This window comes from Lagopus muta, chromosome 1 (assembly GCF_023343835.1).
Source record: "Lagopus muta isolate bLagMut1 chromosome 1, bLagMut1 primary, whole genome shotgun sequence".
Lineage (NCBI taxonomy): Eukaryota > Metazoa > Chordata > Aves > Galliformes > Phasianidae > Lagopus > Lagopus muta.
This window is the reverse complement of record NC_064433.1, coordinates 110455430-110481168: the sequence shown is the minus strand read 5'-3', so window position 1 is coordinate 110481168 and position 25739 is coordinate 110455430. Positions and strand designations below refer to the sequence as shown.

General features: G+C 41.9%; 1 protein-coding gene across 1 annotated transcript in view; it reads left to right on the top strand.

Annotated features, from left to right (window-relative positions):
• Positions 1-24609, top strand: part of LOC125698036 (amine oxidase [flavin-containing] A-like) — a 45872-nt gene extending 21263 nt beyond the window's left edge. The window contains exons 4-15 of the mRNA XM_048955884.1: positions 4214-4318; positions 6863-6954; positions 11588-11729; positions 13305-13454; positions 14636-14795; positions 15911-16007; positions 17549-17602; positions 18816-18873; positions 19288-19385; positions 20761-20872; positions 22337-22399; positions 23245-24609. Coding sequence (XP_048811841.1) covers positions 4214-4318; positions 6863-6954; positions 11588-11729; positions 13305-13454; positions 14636-14795; positions 15911-16007; positions 17549-17602; positions 18816-18873; positions 19288-19385; positions 20761-20872; positions 22337-22399; positions 23245-23400 — 1287 coding nt within the window. The 3' untranslated portion in view covers positions 23401-24609. The remainder of the gene's footprint in view (positions 1-4213; positions 4319-6862; positions 6955-11587; positions 11730-13304; positions 13455-14635; positions 14796-15910; positions 16008-17548; positions 17603-18815; positions 18874-19287; positions 19386-20760; positions 20873-22336; positions 22400-23244) is intronic.
• Positions 24610-25739: the final 1130 nt, after the last annotated feature.

Here is a 25739-nt window from a genome sequence, read left to right as displayed (position 1 = left end):
GGTATAGTATTAACCTCCTCATATGACAGCAGTCCTCTAGGTGCATGGCTGCAGCACTCAACTCCACCTGACAGCAATAAATAAGGACTGGTTTTGCTTATTTGTTTGCTTACCATTGTCAGAGCAAGGTAACGTGTGACAAAAGATGAGCATTTTTTTAATGCGGTGCTTCACATTCACCATTCTAGTCTTCTCTTTCCTTCATCTAGCTTTAAGGTTAAGAGATTAACGTTGTCACAGTATGTCTCTGCAGGTCACTGTATATCTGCAGTCCAGGCATGGGAATCAAAGGCAACCCCAGGTACTGCAACCCCAGGTACTGCTAGGTTAGACCTGCTGGAGGTATTTAGCATGGAGGGGTGCACACCAGAGACTCATACCTTAAGGAGCTGCTGCTACAACTGTGCATGCTGTATATGGCCCAGGAGCAATAGGAGTTTTATTCTTGAAGCATAAGAAATGTTTTTTCTGCTTCTGACGCATAGATGGTCTCAGTACAGAGGCCAGGAGCCAGGCTTTTTCCACAAGCTGACAAAACCAAGGTACTTGTAGATGATAGTTCTACATAACTTTATTTTTCAAAGTAATTTGATTTCTTCATGGCTTCATATACATAAAGACACCATTGAGGTTTAAATACCCTATTTATTTCATAGATATCATCAAAGATATTAATAGTTAAATCAAAAAGTCAGTAAGGTTGGAGAAGGCTGCTGAGATCATCTAGTCCAACCATCCACCTATCACCATCATGCCCACTAAACAATGCTCCTAAGCAAAATTTTCCATTCATGCAGTGGTGTTACCACTTGTGCTATATTTTTGTAGCAATGGCTACAAACTGCAGCTTAACTCTGGGCAGAGAGAAGACAGATCTTGGATGGCACAGCATCTTTCTGAGGCCTTGCTAGTCGTGGAACTACAGTGCCTGGGGATATAATTTCTTTGGATTGATGTGGGATAACTAATCCAGGCAGGCAGCAGGATGCAACTCTGAGGTCTGCAGGAAAGTATTCAACATGCCAGGAAATGGGAAAAAACAATTAGATAAACTCTGTGAGGCGATCAAGCAACCTTGTGTTTGCATGGGAACAAAGCCAGGAGGCTGTTTGCCTTTCAGTTAAGAAAACAGTAGTTCCCAAAATAATCTACCCAGAACACTGTAAACTTGCTTAAAAATGGACTGTTGCAAGATCTTGGCTGTTTGCAGCAACCTTCTCTGTAAAGCATGTGACCAGAGCTCCTGTGCGTAGCTGGAAGCTGATATTAAAAACCAATGAATAGTTTACCAACCCCATGCCATATGGGCTGGATTAGTCCCTGCTATGGAGGAACTTATGTGAACAAAGAGATTTGGCTCTCTGTCTGGTGGTGGACAGTGGGAATTTCTCTCCTGGAACTTACAAGAATGGGGCTTTTGTCCAATTGGCTCTGACCTGTTACAGGTCCAGTCCCCTGCACAAGAAGTTAGTGAGCCTGTGAACTGTTCCAGGCTCTATAAATTCTGTCTCAGCCCCTTCCAGGTCAGTTTATATTGCATTTTTCCAGGTTTTCCTCCCCTTGTCTTGAATCTTACTAGAGTTATGAATTTTGCATGCATAAGAGAACAGAAAATAACATTGATTTAGACTGTATTCATTGTCATTTGGCAGTTGGTAGTTCTGAGAGGGTTAAAATACACTTTCCTATTGATCTTCTTGACCTTTGCCATGGACCAAAGATCAGATCAGTGAAATGATCATTCTTTTTTTTTTTTTTTTCAAATAGCAGTTAAGTGAATATCCATTGTGACATACCAGTGGCCTAGACTATAAGATTTCTTGATTAGTTCTCAATGGATTGTGGTCATGGTGATTCAAAGCTAGTGTAGTGTTGGACAATTTGCAGGAAGACATGAGGCAGGCAGGCAGTGAGCAGGTTCTCTCTGCCCCAGCAATCATTCCATCTGCAGCCATCTGCAGGATATGTTTGAGAGTTTCTGAACCTGGAACTTTTTATCGTGGTAGAGTCAATACTGGGAGTTGGAAAAGTTATGGCACAAACCCCATCACAGAATTACCTAGTGATACTTTTCTTGGGCTGTTGTTTCAAGAAATGTAAGGGATATGTTTCACTGAGGAGAAGAAAAAAAGAGAAAAAAAAAAAGAAAAAAGGAAAGAAGCCTTAAAAGTTGTTTATTTTACTTTCTTTTAAAAAGAAGTGCTGCTGCTTTCTTGTTGTTGTTGTTTTCTCTTTCTGAGTTATGTGAGCCAAGGACAGGGCAAGTGTTTTCAAATTACATCACTCCATTCAAACACTCTCTTGAAAGACTTAGAACATCTTTACTCAACAGTGAAAAACCGTGGGAAATTTTTCAAACTAAACAAAACAGCCCTGAACTGAGGGCATTTTTTTTTTCTCTTACAGTATCACCATGACAAGATTTCAGTAATAACTCATATTTACCTGTTAGCATTGCTCTTCACCTCTTCTTAAGGTCAGAATTATTAGTTTTAAAGCACATAGAGGAAGACATGTTGATGCCACCTGCGTTCCTGACCAGCATTAAATAAACTCTGACAGAGTGCTGTGCGATAATCTTTAGAAAAACAAAATGTTGTGCAGTAAGAAGAAAATAATTACTTAAGTATTAACTGCTTTGCATAAGGATTACCATGCTTGATACAGCATCAGTTTGATACAGTAGAAGCTAGAGCATGCAGTTGGCCACACTGAATACATTTTTTTGATCCATTTTTCTGCGTCTGAACATGCAGTGAGGAATAGGCTGCCCAGAGAAGCTGTGGTGCCCCATCCCTGGAGGTGCTCAAGGCCAGGTTGGATGGAGCCCTGGGCAGCTGAGCTGGTGGGGGGCAGCCCTGCCCATGGCAGGGGTTGGGGTGGGTGGGCTTTATGTTTGAATGCTGCTTAGGGAAAAGGAAAGGAGCATTCCCTTACTGGTAGTTTGTAGGAACGTTTTCTCTGTTCTGTCTGTGGCAGAAATTTGTTTTGCATGCACACACGTACCTGGAGAAGGCTGGAGCAACCTCCCTAGCCAACTTGTACATATTCCCAGACTACCTCATGACTTGGTCCCCTGCCCAAGTACTCCTCCTTCCGCTGTTGCATCTGCTCTGGGGATGGCAAAAATTGACCAAAATGTGAGAGTTTGGCTTTTCTTACTTCTTTTCTCAAGTCTGAAACTTCAGTATGCTCTCTAAATTTCATATTGAGCCATTTATTTTTGTTAAGATCTTTGCAAAGAAATGGTCTGGAAAATATCAGAAATCTGCATACAGTTATCAGTGGGGAAGACTTTGGTGGGTTGGTATGGCATACGCATTGCACAAGAAGCATATTAAACACAGCATAGCACCACAGCTCCTACCTGCTATGGTCCAGCATGTTCCCTGTATACTGCCACGTGACCTGTGCAATCTTTTGACACACCTGGAAAAGCAAATATTTAAAAGTTCTGGTGAGACATTTGCACTTGAGTTACATGGGAAATGGTTCAAAGCAATTTAATGAGAGAAAATGCTGCCTGCTCATCCAATCCTCTTTCAGATTAATATTATCAGAAAGAACCAGCTGCTGTTAGATTGTTTTGCTTATCTTTATATCACAGAATTATCTGTAAATGGTCTGTATTCCTGTTGCAACTGTGTGTCTTGAGCATTGTAAGTATTGATAATATTTTTGCAAGTGTGCAGAGTTTTTCTTTCTGCAGCCTAAAATCTTCCTTTTTGGCAAAATAATTTTTGGGGGTCTATTTTTCTCACTAGACACTTGGAATAATAGAGATATGTTTATTTTATAAAGGTGGAGTGTGTCATAAAGGCACTTTGATAGTTAGAAAGTTTAAAATGTGTGCAGTTTTAAACATGCAAATTGTCCAGCAGGCAGGTAAGCATATTCTGTGATATAAAGATATGTTAATATGTGGTAATGAAGAATGCATAGGAAGAAGGAATATCACCTCCTTGGTCATTGCCTGACTCTCCAAAGCCCAGAATTTGACAATCTGTCCAGGACAAAATAAAAAAACAACAGCTGTAATATCAGCCCAACATTTTTTTTTTTCTTCATACTTAGCTTTATGCATTCAATTGTTAGCACTTTTGGGGCCAAAAGTTTGACTAACTGATGACTTTGGGAATTCTGTGTTCATGATTAATGTGGGTAGGCTTTTTTGGTGTCTCTGTTACTTATGTTACTTATATTCTTATTTTAGGGAAAGTCACGTCAGTTCACGGGTATTAGCCCTCCAACATGGAATCCCTTAGTGTATCTGGATTACAATAACTTCTGGAGGACCATGGACAAGATGGGAAAAGAGGTAGGCTGTGTTAATTCCACCTGTTTTTTGTAATGCCTACGTCACCATGAGAAAATCTGCCTTGTTTATATTTTTTTCTCTGGCAGACTTTTTATTGCTTCTTTAATATAAAAAAAAATAAAAAATAAAACAGTAACTCTAATCGGGAAAGAAATCTAGATTAACCAGAAGCTATAAGCTATGACAGGGCTTTCTCACCAAGAAGGTAGAAAAAGATCTGATTGTCTAAGATATCTGAAAAAAAAAAAGTACTTTCAATGTATGTAGTTAATGTTTGTACTTTCTCATGTCAGGGCTTGTCAAAGCACTACACAAACTAGGAGATGAGAATTGCAACTGGAGGTCTTCCTGTGTACAAAAGAGTATCCCTTGGAGAGTTGTACTGTTTTTCAAATATTTATCAGATGCTTTATGGTTTATCCAGGGGCCCCACCATACAATGACCTACAAGCATAGTGTATATTTGAAAAGTCATGGCAGTCAGGTGAATTCCCCAGTGACTGGAATAAAGGCAGTATCACATCCATTTTTAAGAAGGGTAGAAAGGACCACCCAGGAAACTACCAAACTGTCACCCTCACCTTTGTGCTGGGGAAGGTCATAGAATAGATCCTTCTGGAAACTATGCTAAGGCACATAGAAGAGTGGGATGTGATACAAGACAACCAGCTTGCCTTCACCAAGGGCAGACCTACATGACTAACCAGGTGGCCTTCTGAGATGGTGTAACTGCATCAATGGACAAGAGAAGAACCACTGATGTCATTTATCTGAACTTGAGTACGGTCTTTGACACAGTACCCCACAAATCTTTCTTTTAAATTGTAAAGATAAAGATTTGGTGGACGGACTATTCAGTGAACAAGAAATTGATTATGAGACTGTACCCAGAGAGTGGTGGTCAATAGATCAATGTCAAATGGAGATCAGTGACAAATGCTGTCCCTTGGGGTTCAGCACTGGAACCAATGTTCTTTAATATCTTCATCAGTGACATTGGCACTGAGATTGAGCGCACCCTCAGCAAGTTTACAGGTGATGCCAAACTGTGTGGTGCAGCTGACACGTCTGAGGGAGAGGATGCAACCCAGAGAGACCTAGACAGGCTCCAGCAGTGGGCCTCCATGAACCTATGAGTTCAGTAAATCCAAGTGCAGGGTCTTGCACCTGGGTCATGTCAACCCCTGCTAGCAGTACAAGCTAGGGGATGTAATGATGGAGCACAGCCATGACAGAAAGGACTTTGGGGTACTGGTGAATGGCAAGCTGAACGTGAGCCAGCAATGTGCCCTCACAGCCCAGAAAGCCAACTATGTGGGCTGCATCCAAAGAAGCCAACCATTTGGGCTGCATCCAAAGAAGAGTGGCCAGCAGACAGGTTTATCCTGCCCCTCTGCTCTGCTCTGGTGAGACCTCACCTAGAGTACTGCGTCTGGATGGGGAGTCTGCAGTATAGGAGAGGCATGGACCTGTTGGAGCATGTCTAGAGGAGGATCACAAAAATGATCCAAGGAATGGAACAGCTCCCCTGTGAGGACAGGCTGAGAGAGCTGGGGCTGTTCAGCCTGGAGAAGAGAAGGCTCCGGAGGGACCTGATAGAGACCTTTCAATATCTAAAGGAAGAAGGAAGCGGACAGACTGTTTAGCAGAGTTTTGTTGTTTTTTTGTGGGTTTTTTTTTTCCGATAAGACAAGGGAAAATAGTTTCAAAGCAAAAGGGGGAAGATTAAGACTGAATATAAGAAAAAAGTGTTTTATGATAAGGGTAGTAAAGCACTGGCACAGACAGAGATGTGGTGGATGCCCTGTCCCTGGAGACATTCAGACTGGACCGGGCTCTGAGCAACCTGATTGAGCTGTCGGTGTCCCTGTATGTTGCAGGGAGTGTTACCATCTGGACTTCAAAGGTCCCTTCCTACAATTCTATGATTCTATGAAGTTACTGTTACCACAGCAAAGTTCATTTGTTGTATGGGGTTTAGCACAATCAAATTTGTACACTATACTATACGTATTTTTGTAAAATAATATGTATTTTAAAAACATTAAAATGTACAATAGTGAACTCAAATGTCATGGATTATCAACAAGAATTTAACTGTGTAAACATCATTTAATAGTATCTAGACATTTTTGATCTGTCTGTAGTTAAGAGAGACATAAGGGTCTTCAGATATCTGTCTTATAACTCTGTGAATGTCTGGAGAAGGAATTTTTTTTGCTTTGCTTTTAGAGGAAACCAAGACAATTAAATTAGAATACACACCTCCCTCCTAGATCACTAAAGGCCAGGTGAGTCCCAACATAAGGATATAATTCATTAATCAAAGTCAGATTTAGTTCTCATGATACAATTCATACCCAAGGGTATGAAATATAAAAGCTAGTCCATTCAGTGCATTTGTTTCAACCTTACAGCCATGAACAGAGAACAAAAACAAATCTTGGGGCCAGCAAAACAGTCAACTTTGTGCCACAAACTAGCTACGACCTGGCAATGATACAGCACTGAATTATTTCTTCAATAAGTTGCTTCTGTCTTTAGATTCCTCCTGAAGCACCATGGGACGCTCCACATGCTGAAAAGTGGGACAAAATGACCATGAAAGAGCTGATAAATAAGATTTGTTGGACCAAGTAAGTAACTCCTTGCTTCAAAATCAAGCCTAGAATGACAGTTGGCCCCTAGCAAATTCTGGAATACAGTTGCATGAAGGACCTGCTTGTGCTTCCTTTGACTTCAGATGGGGCACAATCAAATCTCTAGCGGGCCATGCACGCATGGGATGGAGGGGTAGCAAAAGCCTTTGGGAATTGAAAGGACAGATTAAGCCCAAGAAGATGTAAGTGTGTCAAGCAGATGAGATGTGGTTCATACCAACAAAGGCAAGGATGGTAGTATAAGACAGTGACAATGTAGAAAAAGAAAGGTAATATGGACAGTACATTGAAGCATTAACAGTTCACACTGCTGTAACACACAGTAGCTCAAATAAAACAAGATTAACATTTGTTCCTTTTTATTCAGTGCTATGGAGGAAATTAAAATTATGTTTCTTTTCTTAGTGTGACAAAAAAATAAAAAAAAGGGTACTGGAAAAATAGGACTGACTCAAAGAGGTATGAAACTTACCAGGAATTTGGAAGAAGTCTTTGTAGAGGAGTTGAGAAGTATTACTGTATGATGTGAAGCCTTGTAGAAAAATTCCTGTGGTCTTCAGTGCAGTTAGTGGTTTTGCTATAGGGAACAGACAGAGAAGATGAGATATAAACGTCTATGATAAGCATGCAGACAGCTGGAACTGACATAAAACAGTAGCTATTTAAACAAGTCTTTTGAAACTCTTTTGAGAAGTTAAGGGTGTGCCATCCACAAATAATAAAGAAGTAATTGCCAGTCATTTGAGCAGGCTAAGCTTTATTATCAACATCTGTTTTTATGATTTTAGTGCCTTTGAGCTCTATTCACAGACCAGATACTTACAGAGTACAATGCTTTGTGAACACAACAGAAATATATTGGCATTTCATCCCAAGTGCTTACAGTTTAGTCTGAGAGACAGCAGGTGTATACACAGGCAATGAGAGGGCAGGAGATATTTGAGATGAGACTGATCTTATTGTACTGTTGTTAGGTGCTGAATGAGGATGTGTGGATGACAGGGTAAGTACACAGTGCTTATGTTGGCTGGCAGATATGATTAAAGATGCTAGAGGAACTTGAGGTTTTCTTCTGCAGACCCACGTGGGAGTGACAGCATGTGCTCTTTTTAATATTTCCACAAAAGAGAACATACTTTTCTTTGTCTTTAGAAAAAGCAAAGTGTAAATAACTCCACTTTGTAAGTATGAATGAAGGTCACTGGCTGGCGTAGAAATGGAGCTAGAAAAAGTGAAGAGTTTTTACCCAGCCCCATGGCAGACTAGGAGAATGATGCTAGCTGTGACATCTCATACTTAGTTATAATGTGTGTCTGCTTTAGCCCTTGAAATGAAACAAGGTGGTCTTGTTGCCTTTTACATTCCTTGCTGTGCTGTGCCTGAGCTGGGCCAGGAGCTCTGTCTTCATCCCTGCTGTCCTCTTGCCATACTTGTCCAACTCTCTGCCCATTGCAAAGCACCATTCTTCTGCTCCAAGGAGCTGTCCTTGAGCATCCGCAAGTTCTGTTGGGTTCCTTTGCCCTACCAGGTAGTTTCCCATGGGATCCTGCCAGTCGATTCTTTGAGGAAGCTAAAATCTGCCCATCCAAAATCCAGGGTTGTAATTCTGCTGTTTATCTTACTGCTGCCAAGGTCTTAGACTCCACAGTCTCATGCTTACTGCAGCTAAGGATGCCTTTCACCTATGCCTCATCCAACAGGTCTTCCTTGTCTATGAGTAGCAGATCCAACAGTGCATCTCCCTAATTTGTAGGATCATGGCCCAAGTTAATATATTGCTTAGAAGATGTGCGGTGCATTTTATATGTCTATGAAGGACAACACTGTATGAATAGAAAAAGGAACAGTGTTCAATGTGGAATGATAACAGCTGGAAATACTCTTTTCTTCCTATCCTTTTCAATTAATTCTATTTATTAGGCAAAGAGAAACATGCTTATGCTAGCACCTGTATCCCTGCATGCTTTGCTGGCCCTATGCTACTCTGTACTACTCTCTTGCCTTGCATTCAGTACTTTTTGTTTGTTTGACTGTGCTGTGTTTACTTTTTCATGCTGACTGTGGTTTAGCGCTGTGCCTGCAGCTTCCGGGCCAAAACTTTCCATTTGAAATTATTTCACTGTGTTAAATCTTGGTCTGGCTGCATGTGATACAAGATACAGTGATTTCGACTTTTTCTTGCTCTCTGTTGCATCGTAGTTTTCTTTACAATAAATTTCATGAGCTGTTTCTCTGCAAAGTCAGTCCCCTTGAGCCACCCTTTCTGTTCCAAGTGCACTGGCTCTTCCTCTTCTTTTTTTTACTGTTCCTCTTAGTCAGGAAGTCAGTGAAGTGTAAGCAAAACTGGGTTTATAGTGATCTCTGTGGGAAAGTGCTCCTCTGCAAGGCTGTTTCTACTTTCAGTGGCTATCTGACTCTGCAGTATTAATAGATGTGCACAGCGGGAACATATTGAAAAACCTCTTTTAGATCTTCAAGATAAAACAGATTTTTTTAAATAGTTAAAAACTGTACTGCCCTAAACAGAAAAGCTCTTTTACAGCATTTTCTGTATAACTTTGGTTGAGATTGTAACATAAGAATAATTTGTTATGTGTCATAGGTCAGCATGTACTGAACCTGGAGACTCTCTACACATTTCTCAGGTTACAGCGTTTTGTACGTCAGTGTTTTCAGGATGGTTACAGAGGGCTCTTGCATGCATGGTGTCTTCATATCCTTGCTAATGGACTAGAGGTGACTGGACTTCATGTCCAGAGAAATTGGGTTATAAAAGTTTGTAAGTTATGTATTGGATTTCTTTGAGCTACTTACAGTGTTTAACTCTTAGTCTCACAGAAGCAGTGTGCAGCACAGTCGTGTGGAAGATGGGGAATGTCTTGGCAGTGTGTCTAGTTGAGGTCCTAAGGGCCAATTAGGCCTTGGAAACAATGTGCCTGATGAGTACCCTGTGGAGGAGAAATGCAGAAGATTTTCACTAGCACGTTACCAAATGCATTCTACTGTTGAGAAAAGTATATGTTTTGATGAAAGAAACAATGAATGGAAAACTAGTTAAGAAGTAACTGAGGTAAAATGAGTGGGATTTAAAATTGCATGGATGAATGTTTTGGGAGAAGGGGAAGGAGATCTTGATATAACCAGTGAGGCCAGTCAGCCTCACCTATGTCTCTGCAAAGGTGATGGCACAACTTGTTCTGGATGCCATCTCCACGCAATTGAAAGAGAAGATTATCAGGAGTAGTCAACGTGGATTCACCAAGGGCAAATCATGCTTGACCAACCTGATAGCCTTCTGTGATGTCATCACTGGCTGGGTAGATGCAGGGAGAGCAGTGAATGTTGTGTACTTGACTTCAGCAAGGTGTTTGACACTGTCTCCCACAACAACTTAGGAAACTTAGAAAATGTGGGATAAATAAGTGGATGGTGAGGTGGATTGAGAACTGGCTGTCTGAAAGAGGTCAGAGGGTGGTCATCAGCAATCAGAGTCTGGTTGGAGGCCTGTAACTAGTGGTGTTCCCCATGGGTTGGTACTGAGTCTGGTCTTGTTCAACATCTTCATCAGCGACCTGGATGAAGGGATAGACTCTACCCTCAGCAAGTTTGCTCAAGATATAAAACTGGGAGGGGTGTCTGACACACCTGAAGGCTGTGTTGCCCTTCAGCAGAACCTGTACAGACTGGAGAGTTGGGCAGAGAGGAACCTGATGGGGTTTAAGAAGAGCAAGTGCAGTCTTGCACTTGGAGAGGAATAACCACATGCATCAGTACAGTTTAGGGGCTCCTCTCTGCTGGAGAGGAGCTCTGCAGAGAAGGAACTGGATGTCCTGGTGGACAACAGGTTGGCCGTGAGCCAGCAATGTGGCCAAGAAGGCCAGTGGTATCCTGGGGTGCATGAAAAAGAGCTAGGCCAGCAGAACAAGGGAGGTGATCCTCTGCCTCTACTATGCCCTGGTGAGGTTACATGTAGACTACTACTGGGCTCCCCAGTTAAAAAAAGACAGGGGTCTCCTAGAAGGAGTCCAGTGGAGAACTACAAAGATGATAAGGGGCCTGGAGCACCTCCTGTATGAGGAAAGGCTGAGTAATCTTGGTCTGTTCAGCCTTGAGAAAAAGACTTGAGAAGGGATCTGATAAATGTTAATAAATATCTGAAGGGAGGTGGGAGGCAAATGGATGAGGCCAGGCTCTTCTCAGTGGCAACAGGACAAGGAGCAATGGCCTAAAACTTGAACATAAGAAGCTCCGTACTAACGTGCAGAAGAACTTCTTTATAAGGGTTACAGAGCATTGGAGCAGGTTGCCCAAAGAGGTTGTGGAGTCTCCTTCAATATTCAATACCTGTCTGGATGCCTACATGTGTGAGCTATTGTAGGGAACCTGCTCTGCAGGGGGTTGGACTTGGTGATCTCTTGAGGTCCCTTCCAACCCTTACAATTCTGTGATTCTGTGAAATATTCAAGCTTCAGGCTGAAAATGAGACACATACACACCATTTTCGATTTTTTTGACTGTAGGATAGCAACCCTTCTAAATAAGTAATAATGAAAGCCACCAGCATGTCACATTTATTCACTATCTGATTCTGCTCCTGTGTTTCATGCAGAGCTGTTAAAGACTTTGCCACCCTCTTCGTGAATGTCAATGTCACGTCTGAGCCTCATGAAGTCTCTGCTCTCTGGTTCCTGTGGTATGTGAGGCAGTGTGGTGGCACATCCAGGATATTCTCTGTCACCAATGGGGGCCAGGTATGAAATGTCTCACTTTCTTTCCCCCTTGAAACCAAAAAGAGCAAGTGGAGTGTTGTATCTGTCCAACTGTGCAGTTAATGGAAGAAGGACAAAACATCAAGTTTATGTGGCAGTTATGTTCTCACAGGGCTGAGCAGCCCTCTCAGCTCTGTGCAGTGAGATTTTTTGTTAGCAAAGCTTTGGGATAAACTGGGACAATTTAATTAATTCTTCCTTCCTGCATTCAGTGCATCACAGTCCTTTAGTTACAGTTCTGTTGCTTTTCTTTATCTGCCAATTTGTTTTCCATGAGATAATAATCACATTTGAATGTTTGTCGAGAGTTCAAAGCAAGCGTGCTTCAATCTGAAATACCTATTTATTTTTTGTGAAAGTCTCTAATGACAAGAATTGGAAACAGCTTGTAAAATGACCCTCCATCTTGAGGCAGCTTACATGGAAGCATGTTTTTTGAGTCCTTGAGACTTTTTCATCTTGTTTCTATCAGGATGCAGAACCTCATGTTTTTTATGTGATTGTTCTTGATGAAGTTTCAGAAAAGGGAAGAGGGAATCTGTCAAAATAGTTGGGATATGGTATGTTAATACCCTTCTTTAGCTTACTTCAGTTAACACTGCCTCAGAAGATATGTGCAGTATTTCAGACTTAAGCCATGAACTGCAAAAGCAGAGAGAGGTCCATGCTTCCTAGTACTAAAGGTAGGGAAACATAAAAAGAAGTTGCCTGGAGAGATGTGAAGTCCCCATCAACGTCTGTCCATTGTGGTGAGAATAGACAACTGTGTGTTGGGAAGGAAATAACCAAAGCTAATGCTGCCCTCAAATAAGAGCAAGTCTTCCTGCCCAGTGGCCTCTCAGCTACAGTTGCTGTTCCACGTCAGCAAGTGCTAGATGTTGTGGTAAGAATTAAAAGTAAGATGAATTCCAGGACACTCCTAGCTAGACAAGGCATGGAGAAAGGAAAACAAGACTGAAAACAGTGCTTCACGTTCCTTGAGCCTGGATCTATCAAACTGTCTTGGTTTCTACCTGCCTTCCCTCATCCTGATCAAAATCAGCTGAACAACAGCAGTGAGTGTTTCTGACTTAACAGCCAAGATGAGTCTTATAAAAATAACCTCCCTGCCTGTATCTGTATCCAACATATAGAAGTGAACTGCTTGATATCACTACAATGACCGGCAGATAAAAGAGGGTCAGTGATTCCAATGACACTCTACACCCAAAAAACAACTGTTGCAAATTGTGGTGTCTTCCCAGGGGTGAATAAAACTCATTACATTCTACACTCGTGGCCTAATTTGGTTTGTTTAAAGTAGGTAAATTACCTGTTTCACGTTTCTTTGTTCTGTTGGCTTCATGAGCCTCCAAACTGGCTAGCTGGGAAAGCCATTGCAAAAATGCTTTTGGTATCATTCTCCATTGAGTTCAAGGCTTAGGGATTAGCTCTTCTGAAAGTCTGCTGATTTGATCTGCAGTTTCTTCATTATGAACAGAAGTCTTTTTCAATGTCACTGTGACTAATGATGGTGAATTTTTGTTTTGTTGTGTTCTTCCTCTTTTTTTTTTTTAGGAGAGGAAGTTTGTTGGGGGTTCTGGTCAGATATCGGAGAAAATAATGGAGCGCCTCAAAGGCAGGGTTAAACTGGAGAGACCTGTGGTCTGTATTGATCAGACAGGTGATAATGTCATTGTGGAGACTCTAAACCGTGAGACATATGAGGTAATTTGATCAGAATAAAAGAAGAATATGCATTTAGTGGGGAATACATCTGCTGTAGCTCTTAGCCAGATGTAATCAGGAAGTACTCATTTGTGAGTGTCTGTTCCTCAGACTGTCCTGACAGACAATCTGTGAAACCTGCTTTATAGATTTATTTATGGCTCAGTCAGTCTTGGTGTTTTGCAAATTGCTCATTAGTCTGCCTTGTCCGTCTTAACATTTTCTAGACTGTATGATTTTACACTTTAAACATTGAGACTATTTCAAATGAAGAAAAATAAGGTTCCTGTTTGTATCTAAACTTGTGGTTTGCGGGGGATGGGAGGGGAAGGGAAGGAAGAGGCATTTTATACTCATTTACTAAGATTTGAAAGATCAGCTGGTCACAAACTAAGCAAGACCAAAGCTCAGCCCCCTCACGCAGGGAGGTGCTGTCAGTGCAATGATGACATGCAGTGCTACATACAAAGCCAAGCCTGGGTGTAATGATTCAGTGTCATCCTGAGCCCTGAAGCAGAGCATCCTTCGTCACTCTGGTCAGAGACAGAACTGTGCGAAGGATGGAGCATATTCAGGAAGGCTGAAATCACCATTGCTATTGCTTATCCTGAAGTAGTATCCTGTGAATATGCACAGAAATTATAATGATTATTTTTTTAACAGTTTGTCATTTGGGTAAATGTGGATCATATTTCCTTGGGAGGAGGAAAAGGCACTTTTAACTATGCTTGTCGCATTCCCCAACTTGTATTCTGCCAGATTTCATCTCTGGTCCTGTAATATTCAAAAAGCTGTCAAGAATCACCTAATCACAAAACAATGTATTTTTCCCTAAATATTTATATTTATGTATATTCCCTAAATATGGGAAAAATTCTTCTTCCCAAATGGCAGAATTCTTCTGGTCACCTGGAAATACCTGTGTGGGAAAGCCAAGTACTAATGTCAAGCGTGGTAAAGTTGTTAACAGTGAATAAGAGCATCTTCAAAATCATAGAATAGAATCACAGAATGGTTTGGGTTGGAAGGGACCTCAAAGCCCACACCACCCCAACCCCTGCTGTGGGCAGGCCTATTATAGGCTTATTATAATAGGCAGGCTATTCCAATGCATGTGTCCTGCAGGACAACTTCAGTAAGAGGCAGTGCCTTGTTTCTACTGACTGTGTTTTACCTTTCAGGGCAAGTATGTAATCTCTGCTATCCCTCCTATCCTGACAACAAAGATTCACTTCAAACCAGAACTGCCACAAAAGAGAAACCAGTTAATTCAGCGTTTGCCTATGGGATCTGTCATAAAATGCATGATGTACTACAAGGAAGCCTTCTGGCAGAGGAAGGGTATGTGAGGAAGGTGAAGGACTTGGGAGTCCAGTGCTCTGCTAATTTTGAAGCTCTGCTGTCTGTCAGGGAACAAATCCAAGGAGGGATTAAATGTGGAAAAAAAACTACATTAAACACACGGAAAAACAAAAAGTAAAGCTCTTTGGGAAGGAGAGCTGTTTTTCTAAGCTTAAGCATACACTTCATCTCAAAGCAGAATTCAGACCCAAGCAGGGTCCCAAAGCTCTGAGCTGATGACTGATAGAAGCCAGATTTCACAGTGAACTAAAGCTGAAAGCTGCCAAGCCACCTGCAGCACACCGAAACAGAGGCCTGCAGTAGGAAGTTCTTGCTGGGACAGTTAGGGCAGCCAGAGAGAATTTATAGCAAATCACAGTGAGAGCTTTAGGTGCGAGCAAGGCCCTTCCTTGGTTACGTGCCCGTTCTTGGAACTTGATATCTCAGAGGAATGGAAAAAGTAGGTTACCTTTTTGTTCAATTTGGGACGTATTTTTCCCAACATTTGCAACATCACACATTTCTCAGCTTTAACTGTTAATAAATGATAAAAAAATCAATTACCGTTTCCAGAAACATTTATATGGACAGATTAGTTTCATAGAATCATAGATTGGCTTCTGTTGGAAGAGACCTTAAAGATCATCTAATTCCAACCTCTCTGTTTCCACTTCCTGTATAATGATTTGCTCTGGTCAGGAATGTTTCTCAATTGAAAGAATATAATTTTGCATGTTTAAAGACATAAACCAGTAATTGAATGGGAATAAAAAGAAGTGTATGCAGGTTTATGCGTTGCCATCTCTACAGGATTTTTTGCATGGTCATCTGAAACACGTCGCTTGGAATGGGGGTGTGATACTTGATTAGATTGACCATTACTGTTACTGGACTCCAGTAACAGTACACTGTCTGTGTACAGAATTACCCAGGGCCAGGTGGAAAAGAGAAGGAGGAACTGTTGTAAGAATGCTTCAGACTTGTAGATCTTTTTGGTGACTGGGGATCTACTGTACAATTCTTTTACTGATAGTTTCCCCTGTTCGCTGCTGTCAGAAGTAGTGATCATCACTGAGTCTTTCTGACAACCATTTTGTTTTCCTTTCTCCCCTTAGGTTGCTGTGCTTCTCTCTTCATTGATGATGAAGAATGTCCAATTGGAATTACCTTGGATGACACGAAACCCGATGGATCTTTTCCTGCCATTATGGGGTTAGGAGCTCTAGCACATGTGTATTTCTTTTGTATAAGGAAGCCAGTGAAAGAGGAAGAGATGGGAATAAGATTCAAATCAGTTATGCCCACTCCCACATCATTCATAGATAGAGTACTTCCTACATCTCCCTTGTGCCCCTCTAGCCTATGTAAGCTTTTATGTGAGGAAAAAAAAAAACCAATAAACTGCTACAAATATCCCCATACAGAGACAGTTGTGGGGAAAGGGATGCTGAATTAATCTTTGCTCATTTTAAGCAATCAGATAGCATTTTGCTGCTGACTAGATTTAGAAATAAATCCTTTCCTTACCTAGTTTTGTGAGCTTGTATTCTGCTCACGTTGGTCCTCGTATTTAGCAGCTGGACCAAAATGAAAATGCAGTTGTTCAAGACATCATCCTTTGCCTCCTTTCCTCATCAGACTGAGGAGGGACGAAGGGGATTGGCTTGTGGTTAAGTTCGGCAGCAGCTGTTCAGTGAGGAAATCAGCATTCTGAAGAAACTGCCAAGTAGAGGAGCTGTAGTTTAGACAAACAGATGAGAAAATATGTAGCAGCATTTATTGGCTTTTAAAATAAGGTTAAGCTAATATGAACAAACAATTTTTACAAATATTTCCACTGTAATCTGAGGAGAACTTCCCCCCCTGCCCCCGCCCAAAAAGCCAATATAAATGTCAGGCAACTAAATGTGGAATATTTGGCAAGACAGCTTGCCAGTTCTACAGAACTGCACGTGTTTATGGGCATATTCAAAGCTTAACAATTTCTGCCCTGAGAGCAATAAACCTCCTCCAGACCTCAAAAGGCAAATGATTTCATGCTTTCTTCTTGTGGACTTCTCTGAGCAACTTTGGTGTAGAAACCTACTTCATCTCCTGCATATCTCCACTGAAGTCAGAGAAACTAATCACCAAATCTGTTTCTTTCAAATTGAGAGAATATCAGTCCCAGTTCTTACAAAATCGGCCATGGTCATGCCAGAGCAGCAGGCATTTAACAGAGCCAGTCAGCAGGGGCAGTGGTATGGCAAACTGCCTGTAAAGCATCGAAATCACGAGAAAACTCAGTCTGAGACCTTTTGGATGAGAACTAGGTGTAAGAAGGGAGCTGGTGCAAGCTGGCTTGTTAAATGCTGTCATTTCTCTCTGCTCACTTTGTGGATAACTTTGCTCTCCTGAATCAGTGGGGATGAAGAGCTCATTCCAGACGAGAATGAGACCAGCGCTGGCAGCTTTGCAAACACGCCTACAATCTGCAGCTTTCTCAGCTGGTAGCTGCCAGGCCCTCCTTTCTGCATGCCCCCTGGGAACACTTGCCCTCCATTCAATTAACTCGGCAGGGTATCCCACATAGGCGTTTCACCCCTGTGACCTGTAATTACTAAGTGATGTCATACAGTGAAAAGCTCTCAAGCCCATTACATACCATTAGAATGCTTGACCCATCTTTTTTTAGAGTCATTTCAAGCAAAAGCTTACAAATCAGCTGGAGTGCTGACACTGTGATATTTATATGCCGTATTTTTCTTTTTCAGTTTCATCCTTACCAGAAAGGCTGTTAAACTGGCCAGCCTCAGTAAGGAGGAGAGGTAAGAGTTCAGAAACAGTAAATACTTCAGATATGGGATACTTCTTGGAGAGACTTCATTGTGACCTTCCAGCACTTGAAGGGAGCTTACAAGCAGGAGGGGGGACCAACTTTTTACACCATCTGGTAGTGATAGGATGATGGGTAATGGCTTTAAACTAAAAGAGGGGAGGTTTGGACTAGATGTTGAGGAAATTCTTTCCCAAGTAGGCAGTGAGGCGCTGGCACAGCTGCCCAGAGAAGCTGTGGTGCCCCATCCCTGGAGGCTCAAGGCCAGGTTGGATGGGGCCCTGGGCAGCCTGAGCTGGTGGGGGGCAGCCCTGCCCACAGCAGGGGTTGGGGTGGGTGGGCTTTGAGGTCCCCTGCAGCCCAAACCATTCTGTGATTCTATAATATGATTCTATGATGCTTCTCCACAGAAGTGTATGTGGTTTGTGTGTGCATGTGTATATACACACATGATCAGTGCAACTGCCAATACTGGAAACTGGGGTGAAGATTTAGCTTTTAGGTCTAGACACGAACACTGATATCATCCAATTGTGGATATTTCTGAGTTTCCACATCCTGCTCCTCCATGTTCCTCAGACTGCATCCCCACTGATTAATGTTTCACCCCAGGGATAAATGGAGCTCTGATGTACACAGTGCTGCTTATCCTTCACATTTAGATTGTGCGCCAGAAGTTTTAAACATCCATGTTTACAGTATGATTTCTTCATTAATCTCTGAAGTGAACACAGTATGTTCTAAATGCAATTTTAGTATACGTGCAAAAAAAAAGAGGAATTCTGCTTAGGAGTGCGAGTAGTACTCTCCAGCTCATATTTTGTTCTCAGCTATAATAGATCTGTAAGGATTTCATTGATTTATATTATGTCTCTTCTGGTCTTACACCAGTGAACATGAGAACAAATTGTCTCTGCATCCTAGAATAACTGTACCAAGATTTATTTTTTAGAGTTCTTTGCCAAAATTGGCCTTCATTTTCCATTCCAGGGTTCACTTTGGATGTCACATTTATGCATCAGTATTTGAATATGCACACTAATATAAGAACTGGAAATCAGACTTAAAAGCAAAGCAAAACCCAGCTTTCTTTCCAGTGTATTGCAATGTGTACAATTTTTTTTTTTTTTTTTTTATAACGAGCAATAGCTGAGAGGTTTTTATCTCCCTCTTTTCTTTTCCCAAATGCTTTTATTTTCATATAGGAGGAAGAAAATCTGTGAGTCATATGCCAAGGCAATGCAGATGGAAGAGGCTTTACATGTAAGAAATTAGTACCCATTTTCACCTCCGTTTGTAGAATAATGTTGCTGTTTTGTTCTGGAGGATGAAGTTAAAATTCCTGGTACCCAAAATTCTGTGTTGTGCCATAGAATCTACAATGCCAAGGGGAGGGCAGCAGCATCTACTGCAGGAAAAATAGAGCTGGCAAATCTCATTCTTTGCAAGAATGAGGAAGAGTGTGGTTTGATTTGCCCTATCATTTCCACCTGGGAAACTACTGCTTCTCTAAAGATGCAAATGTTTGTTGTGTGTACATGGATAGCATTAATCAGAGGACATGACATGGCATCCTTAACCTGTTCTTTTCCCTTCTTCAAAGGAAACTTGTTTTTTATTTTTATTTCCAATTTCTTTGCCACTGTTTCACTGTCTAATGTTTGGTAATACTTACAGCCAGTGCATTATGAAGAGAAGAACTGGACTATGGAGCAGTATTCAGGGGGCTGTTACACAGCCTACTTCCCACCTGGCATAATGTATTCATATGGAAGGTAAAACAGAATACTTTTGTAGCTCACGTACAATGATCTGTTTTATGCAAAAAACTTAGGGCATATTTAGCACAGTGGGGGACTTCCAACCCTCTTTGCACTCCCTTACATGCCAGCTAATGAGTCTTGCTTTTGACTTTTAATAAGAGCCAAGTTTCTCTTGTGATTTTCAAGGCAGCAAAACACAGTCACGAAAAGACCTGCCGGAGCTATAAAACCTCTCCACAGTAGTCTAGTTACAGTATCGACCTCTGTGCACTATTTGCCTATTTGCATTATAATTTTTAATGCTTTCTAAGGCCTCAAGAGCATGAGGCCTCCTCCTTAAGACAGAGGAGGCGTCTCCGCTGACTGTGCTGGTGGAGCATCGAATTCTAGCAGAGCCTATTGAGTTGCATCACCAGGGAAAAGATGCAAAATCCTTACAGAAAAACTCACACTCTCTTCCCGTTCAGCAAAGCCTGCAGTACTCTCCCCACACAGAACTGCTGTATTCATAAAGGGTCATAGCAGATAACAGTGATTAACATTTGGTGTATCACTGAAAAGCTTATGGAAAGCACAATTCAGCACCTATTAGAAACAACCAGGCAAATTGCATATTCATTACCAAGCACCAAACGACAGTGTGGGCTCTTGCATGTTTTCCTCAAACTGACTGTCCATTGTGGAGTTATACCTGACCTCTGTCCAAGATGTGATTGGGAAGGAGTCATCTCATGCACAGACTCTTCTGTAGCAATTTATCTGAACGCTTTGTGTTCAGATGTAGCAGTGGCTGAGGTCTCTTATCCACAGCTGGATGGGAAAGGGAGTTCATTCTCTTTATCTGTGTTGAGCAAGATGCTTGTGCAGCTTTGCATGGCTGATAAGCTGGCTTATGGCTCTGTTCAGGGTCAGATGCAACTCACTGAATGCAGAGGCCTTCAGCAGCAAGTCTCTTTTGGCAAGCAACCAGGCAAGTCCAAAGAGTAGCTGATATTGGTGACCCACCACAGCAAAAACATAATTCAAACCCCATTGTAATAGCAGGATAACAGCAAAGCTGTCACGCACCTGCCAGCTGCACTACATTTTGGGAGGCCATTAAGATTATTTCTTATCCTAGCACTAAAATAAGGCTGATATTATTTTGCACAGAAGCTGGGCATACTGATTTATGCATTGGTTTTTCTCTCTCAGCTCTTGAGCGTTGTTTACAGAAACAAGTTGGTGGTCCTGCAGGAACAGCTTATTTCACCATGCCTCCCAGCCCTGCTCTGCAGGAATGATGGAGAAACAAAGTCGAATGCTTCATCAGAGCCAACAAATTGCTTTTAGAAGGATCATCGCCTTCTTATGACTTGTCATCTGACATTCTCCATTTGTTTTGAAGGATCATTCGCCAGCCCGTTGACAGAATCTACTTTGCTGGCACAGAGACGGCTACCCAATGGAGTGGGTACATGGAGGGGGCTGTACAGGCAGGAGAAAGAGCAGCCAGAGAGGTACAGACACTGGTTTGCTTTGGTCATCTCTTTTAAAGGCTAAAAAGGATTAAGTATGGCTTGGAGGGGTCTGACTTGGTGCCTCACACACTGTGATTGTGCTGAGGTCGGTGGGGAAGAATCAGATAATCCTAGAAAAGAAAGTGAAACAAAGGCTTTAAAAATAAATATAAAAAAAAGCCAGAACAACACTTTTTGAACTTATTTATTGAATAAAGTACAACAATATGAACATTACACAGCATGTTTCCACACCAGAGATTTAAACTGAAGTTCATGCTGTATACCCCATGCCTACAAAAACAAACCCTCCAACCTGTTACGGCCCTTAGATATACCACCATGCTTGCTATCTAATTAATTGTGGCAGGCTTTGCAATCAGTTTCAGTCTCAGAAATGCTTGCAGTTATTTCCTATGAAATAATCTGGAAACATGAGCATTTTTCTGATTTTTGATTCATCCTTTCTTCTTCTCCTTTCACCAGAGAGAACAGTGAGCTTGGCTTTATGAATCCATAATGGGTGCCTCTGATAATGTTTAAATCTCTTCAGAATGACACACATTGGGCTGGGTTCCCAGTCGGTAAAATCTCTACAACTGTCTGGAAAGAGGGGAAAAATGCACATTAAATGATATGTATTACAGTTACAGCTGCTATATGGTAGAGACACAGTTCTGTTAAATAATGGAAAATCAACCACTTGTTTCCCTTTGACAGAGTCATATTCACCTTATAATCTTCATTATGTGCTTGAGTCTCCTCATTTCTCATTTCTCTTCTCCATGGCTGAGTAGCTGTTATAACAACAGTTAGCTCTCTCTTCTGGAGACATTCACTCGCCCCCAAGAGCCTCCATGATTGTTAAAATCAATTTGTTGTAAAAAAAAAAAAAAAAGATCCATGATGAACTTCATACTACCTGGGTGTAGCCAGGAGGTAATTTCATAATGGCGCACTTTGAAAGCCCCAGACTTGAATCTCTCATTTTCCTCATTTGTGATTCAAGAAGCATCATTCCCAGCAGCCTTTCTGTCCTGAGTTCGTGGCACTGTGCTATTTCTCAAGCTGCCGTGTAAGAGAGCGCTCATAGTCAGAAAAAGAAGAACAAAGCCAAAACACAACATCTGGGAGAACTATAGGTCTTTTGGATTGCCCTACTTCTTGCAGATGGTACAAGAGATTCTGTGGAACTTTCCTTTTATCCTTAAAACATTGGTAGGCACATAATCATTTGATGAATAGCTATCCTGTTTTTACACAAACTATCAAAACTGCCTCTTTCTCTCATTACTGGTATGAACAGAGAAATCACTATTCATTTTCTGGTTCAACCACTATTCAGTTTTATGGTCACAATTTTGCTTTTTATCAGTGTCATCTTGCTCTGTTTTCCTGAAACAGAAAGTAGTTGGTGCTTTTTTTTCATTTTTCTCATGTGGTACCAATGTTTATCTTTTCTAGATATTATATCATATGGGGAAGATCCCCAAGAATGAAATTTGGATGCCAGAGCCAGAGTCAAAGGTAAGCCTGACTTTCTTGTTGTAATCAGAGAGTTCAACCCCTTGATTGATCTGCAGGCTCTCTCTTGGTGGCTTATCTGCTAGGTTTTAATTCACAGAATCACAGATTCACAGAATGGCTCAGGTTGGAAGGGACCTCAAAGATCATGTATCTCCAACCCCTCCACCACAGGCAGGGCCACCAACCTCCCCATTTAATACCAGACCAGGCTGCCCAGGGCCCCATCCAATCTGGCCTTGAACACCTCCAGGGACGGGGCATCCACAACCTCTCTCGGCATCCTGTTCCAGCACCTCACCACTCTCATAGTAAAGAATTTCCCCCTGACATCCAACATAAATCTTCCCTTCTCCCCTTACTTCACATGCTGATGGTATCCATTTATTCAACTTGTCCAAGGAATATCATTATCCCCTTGTAAGAGATGGGCAACCATGACCCATAAATAGCTCTGCCTTTGCTGTCCTGTGGCCATGTGGTTCAGCAGATTTTTTTCAGAACCCTGACCCACCCTTACCTTATTTGGTCCTCAGGAAAAGCTTGTGATATCCCTTGCCTGGGGGGGGGGGGGGGGCATCCCTGTGCAAGGATAGAATGCAAATTTGCAAAGCTTTCCATATTTTTTTTCTGGTGTAGTCATCAAACCCTGGAGGTTTTCAAGAAAAGGGTAGATATGGCACAGAGTGACAAGATTTAGTGGGATGGTAGTGATGAGTTGATGGTTGGACGGATGGATGATCAGAGTGTTTTTTCCAATCTTAATGATTCTGTGATTCTATGATTTGCTGTGTCTGCTTGCATAGTGAGTGAGAGCTTGTGATCATACAAATTTCTCTCTCCTCCAGGATGTCCCATCCCGACCATTCATCACCACCTTCTGGGAGAGGAACCTGCCATCTGCGCCAGGACTGCTCTGTCTACTTGGGTCTACTGTGTTCTTCACCTCTGTGGCTGCTGCAGTGCTGTTTGCATCAAAAAAGGGACTGTTAATTCGAAACTAGTGCAAACTAAATGTCCAGCCAAATGTGCATACTTGCTCTTCTTCCCTTTTATCAGGTGAGGGTTATTTTTGAAGAGAAGTGACATGGACAACTGGAAAGGGCCAGAGGTGTTCTCCATGTGATTTTCTTTTTAGAACTGTAATTAATGCATTAAATCTACTGCAGTGGCTACCAGCAAAACAAAACTAAATCAACTGTGGGGGTATTTTTGAAAATTGCCTCTTGTCCATTTGTTTTGATCGGACATCTTTATATCAGTGTTGTATTCCTAATATAGGGAAGGCAAAGGAAAATCTTTCCCGAAAAGTGAAGAGCTCTTGGAATATGCATTCATTTCCACTTGCTGCTTTATTTTTGGTCACATGAGTTAGTAAGTACCCTTGCGTATTCACCTCAGTAGTTCAGAATACTGGAGGTTTCTTCTGTAGCATCCCTGCTGCGCAGCAGAGATTAGCATGCCAATCAGGCACAGAATTGTTAAATTAACTTCCAAAGGCATTTGATTAATTATTAATCATCACAATGTGAAACTTTATTATCAGCTGTATGAAAGAAGATAATTAGCATGAAGTGGATCATTAAAGAGCAAGAGTAGAAGCACACGTGGACATCGTTCTGCCCACAGCTGAGCAAGTTGCAACACTGTGTGGCTGCAAAAGCCATGTAGGGCAGTGAGCCTCACGCTTTGCAATTCTTCCATGGAGCAGCTCTCGGCTGCTTCCTGGCCCGAGTGCAATTGATCCATCCTGGCCACTGGCTGTTAATGTGGAGTGAAGTGAAATAGCAAAGCTGAAGCCACTCTGACTTGCAGCACATGCTCGCTGTTATGTTCAGAACATCAGCAGTTTCCTGGCTCCCTGTCAATTTGCTCTCCCTCGTATTGCTCGTAATCTGTACTGTCTTCCTACAATAAGGAGAAATATATTTGGGGCTTGAATTACTGCCTTGTAAATTACAGTAATTGAATGCATCTGCCTGTTCCGCTCTTATTATGTACATGACACTCTTAAAATAATCACTTTAGTGTTAACTGAAGTCTGGAATATAGGTTTCACAACATACCATCATTATGCGATCTTTTTGCCGTGAAATGTGAGCACTGTATGTGTCCATGAACTCCATTGTCATTCAACATCAGTGAAACGTGCCTTTCAATAATCCTGAAACCTTGATAAGAGGATCTCTTCTATAAACTTTCTGCATATTCTTTTTCTCGTGTCATTTTTGGTGAGTTTGTGGAAGGTGGTGTTTCTCTGTGTCTTTATAAAATCACAGGTCGTATCATGTGCAGTAGCCACACATGGGAGCACCTACCAAGCAAGATGATTTCACTCCTCGCCACCTTGTCCATCATATTGAAATGTCCTCTTACTTTTTTTTTTTTTTTTTTTTTTGGGGGGGGGGGGCAGGGGAAGGATAAGAGTTAGGGCAAAAGCTTTGCAGACCCCATAATTTATGTGGACCAATCTCAGCCCAGGCACTGGTGGGCTCAACAGCAGCTCTTTGCAGAGGGAAGGTGTTGCTTTGGTGGCTCCTTGTCATCACGCCCCTTTCCGATTGGAGCAGATGTTCTTGGTGACAGTGTTGAGCACAACACCCATTCCAAAATACTCACCCACATTTGTATTTATGGTAGTTAGAGCCAGTCGCTTTGTTGCTGATTCAAAACTTCTAATTTTGCAGCTATAAACATCCTCTTTGCATATGTACAAAGGAGACCCAGAGTAATCTGCCATATACCTGTGAGCCAACACCATTCAACTTCACTCTTCACCTCGCTCATGCACGTTTCCATTGCAATTTGCTTGTATTTTGAAGAGCAAGGGCAAACCACCTGAACAAGTAGAAGACGGGGCCTGTGTTGCTCACCGCTTGGGGAAGGGACACATTTCACTGCAAGTGGGAGCAACAATCAGCAAACAAAGGAGGGTGATTAAAAGCGGCATTTCTGAAACTTGTGCGGCTCCCAGGCACTGTGCTTCTACAGGAGAGGGCGGTGTTTGTGGCTGTCAGAAATCACCGACCAGTTTCCATTCTGCTTCTATGCCTCTTTTGATTATCAGAACAATTGCCCGGTTTAAACATTAAATGTCTGGCTTAAATATTAAACATCCAGGCATCTTTCTTAAACCAGTTTTGAAAGAGTATGGAACAGAGTTTATTACCACTGACAGCTCTCAAAGAAACAAGCCGCTGCCATCATGAAAAAGGCTGAAAACAGTGGGAACACCTCTTTCCACGAGAAACAGTGCAGAGTTCTCACCAGGCCACAGGGTGGAAGAGCCTTTGTTTTGCTGCGTTGGAGGTTGGGGTCCAGCTTCATGGACTGTAGTCAGAGA